This window comes from Pelophylax lessonae (genome assembly GCF_965119305.1).
Source record: "Pelophylax lessonae genome assembly, chromosome: 8".
Taxonomy (NCBI): Eukaryota; Metazoa; Chordata; class Amphibia; order Anura; family Ranidae; genus Pelophylax; species Pelophylax lessonae.
The window spans coordinates 4,424,320-4,426,572 of record NC_138775.1 but is presented as its reverse complement, the minus strand read 5'-3'; the positions used below and the strand labels follow the sequence as shown (position 1 = coordinate 4,426,572).

General features: G+C 38.8%; 1 protein-coding gene across 1 annotated transcript; it reads right to left on the bottom strand.

Moving 5' to 3' along the window:
• Positions 1–655: 655 nt before the first annotated feature.
• Positions 656–1,540, bottom strand: LOC309561947 (olfactory receptor 5V1-like; the record flags this gene model as incomplete). Its single annotated transcript, XM_082266035.1, has 1 exon — positions 656–1,540. Exon 1 carries the CDS (start codon positions 1,508–1,510, stop codon positions 656–658), a length of 855 nt encoding a protein of 284 aa, XP_082122161.1. The 5' UTR covers positions 1,511–1,540.
• Between the last annotated feature and the right edge of the window lie 713 nt (positions 1,541–2,253).

Here is a 2,253-nt window from a genome sequence, read left to right as displayed (position 1 = left end):
GCCTATCTCCTATCCCACACCACACAGCAATATCGATTGTAGTTTGTAGAACACACTTTCCCTAAAATTCAGCAGACTCTGTCCCTAACAGGATTGAGAAGAGATCGTAGATCAGGAGAACTAAGTGCAGACCCCACCCCACACAGCAATATCGATTGTAGTTTGTAGAACACACTGACCCTATAATTCAGCAGACTCTATCCCTAAAATGCCTACAACTCGCCCTGCCTAAACACTCCGACCTGTCCCTCAATTCTATCCGGACACAAATGGTTTTTTCCTGCCTATCTTTCCCTAATCAGCAGCCAGCACGTTGATGTGTGCTCTGTCCCTGATCTAAGCAGCATAATGACGCCGCTGCGGCTGCCTCGAACTTATAAAGACTTGGTCACATGCTTCAGGCGGCCAATCACAGCTACTGAGACATTTGCAGGCATGGCTGGGATGGCTTAAGGCACACCAGTTAAACGATTGTTGATTGGCTGTTGAAAGCCCGCCATGAAAAGAGCGCCAAAGCATGCAAAACCCGGAAATAAAACGACCGAACACGGATTTTTACCCGAATATACAGTAAAGTGTCCGTGTTCGTGTTCGGGTAACAAAAATCCAATTATTCGGTACGAACACGAATAATACAGTCCGTGTTCGCTCAACACTAGTGATAATAAGACCTTATAATTGCCTCCATGAGATCTTTGTTTCTCTGGCTGTAGATCAGAGGATTCAGCAATGGGTTAATGAGGGCAGATATGACTGTAGGCAGTTTATTTAAACTGAACATATTGCTGGAGGAGGGAACCAAGTAAATAAAAATGAAAGAGCCATAAAAGATGAAGACCACGGTGAGGTGTGAGGTGCAGGTGGAGAACGCTTTCCTCTTTCCAGTCTTGGTACGGATTCTGAGGATGGTACTGAAAATATAGACATAGGGAAGAAAGGTCAAAAGAAAGGCTCCCAATGCAAGACCACCACCTGCTACAAATACGACCACCGTGTTTATGAAGGGGTCAGTACATGTAATTTGAAATAAGTGTGGAAGATCACAGAAGAAGTTGTGGATGGGAGTTATTCTGCAGAAGGACAACCTGACCAAAAATAAAGTATGAAAAAAAGAGTTACAACATCCTACAAACCAGACCACAGAGGATATACGAACACAGACTCTCCAAGACATAATTAGTTTGTAATGTAGAGGGTGACAGATGGCAATGTAGCGGTCGTAGGACATAGCTGAGAGCAAGAAAACATCTGAGCCAGCAAAGAAGAGATAGAAAAAGACTTGGGCTACACAGGCCGGAATGGATATTGATCGTTTTTTTGTGACCAAATCAAAGAGCATCCTTGGTGCGGTCACTGATATATAGCACACGTCCAGAAAGGCCAAGTTGGCAAGAAAAAAATACATTGGGTTGTGCAGATGGTGGTCAGTGAGAAACAAGAAAATAATAAGAAGATTTAGGATAAGAGTCATCAGATAGATGAGAAGGAAGAGCACAAAAAGTCCATTCATGGTCAGTGGATGGTCTGATAGACCCACAAGAATAAGAGACGTAACCTTTGTAAGATTCATCATATTGTTGATTTTTTTATCAGCTTATATTTATTGTAATTGAACAATAATACAATTATCTTTCCGAGGAAATAATAAAAGGAATACAGATACGGTCTGTCTTCACATTATACTTGAAGGCATTTGTACCAGCGAGAGGTTCATTCTTATATAAAATGTTGGAAGTCCTACAGGACCGTCTGCTGCGTTGTGGGAACACAAAGCTGAAAGTCTCATTAAAGGTCTCTTAAGATTTAATTTATAACACCTTTGTGACTTGAGAACCCTTTTAATATAATTTTGTACAGTTATAAACATTTGAATTGTAAATAAAATCCACTGAAATCGTTTTCATCTTTTTTTCACACTTTTTAAGTTCAAAGTTTTAATATTAATAAGTAATTAATTAAATTATTTTATATTAAGAATTTTTCATCAAATACAGTTTTGTTCCTAAAGAGACCAAATCTTTTTTTTTGTGACTTTTTATTGGTTAGTTAGTGGATAGAGTGATCATTATAAAAAAAAAAAAACATTATAATAGGAAAAAACAAACAAAAAACATTATAAAAGGAACATGGCTTTTCTTTTATCCTCCATTATTTTCTAGTTACTTCTTATACGGGCCACCAGTTGAAAACTATATTGGACTGCACAGGTTATAGTCAGTAAGGAAAGCTACAACACTTAGGATTGGTTGGGTA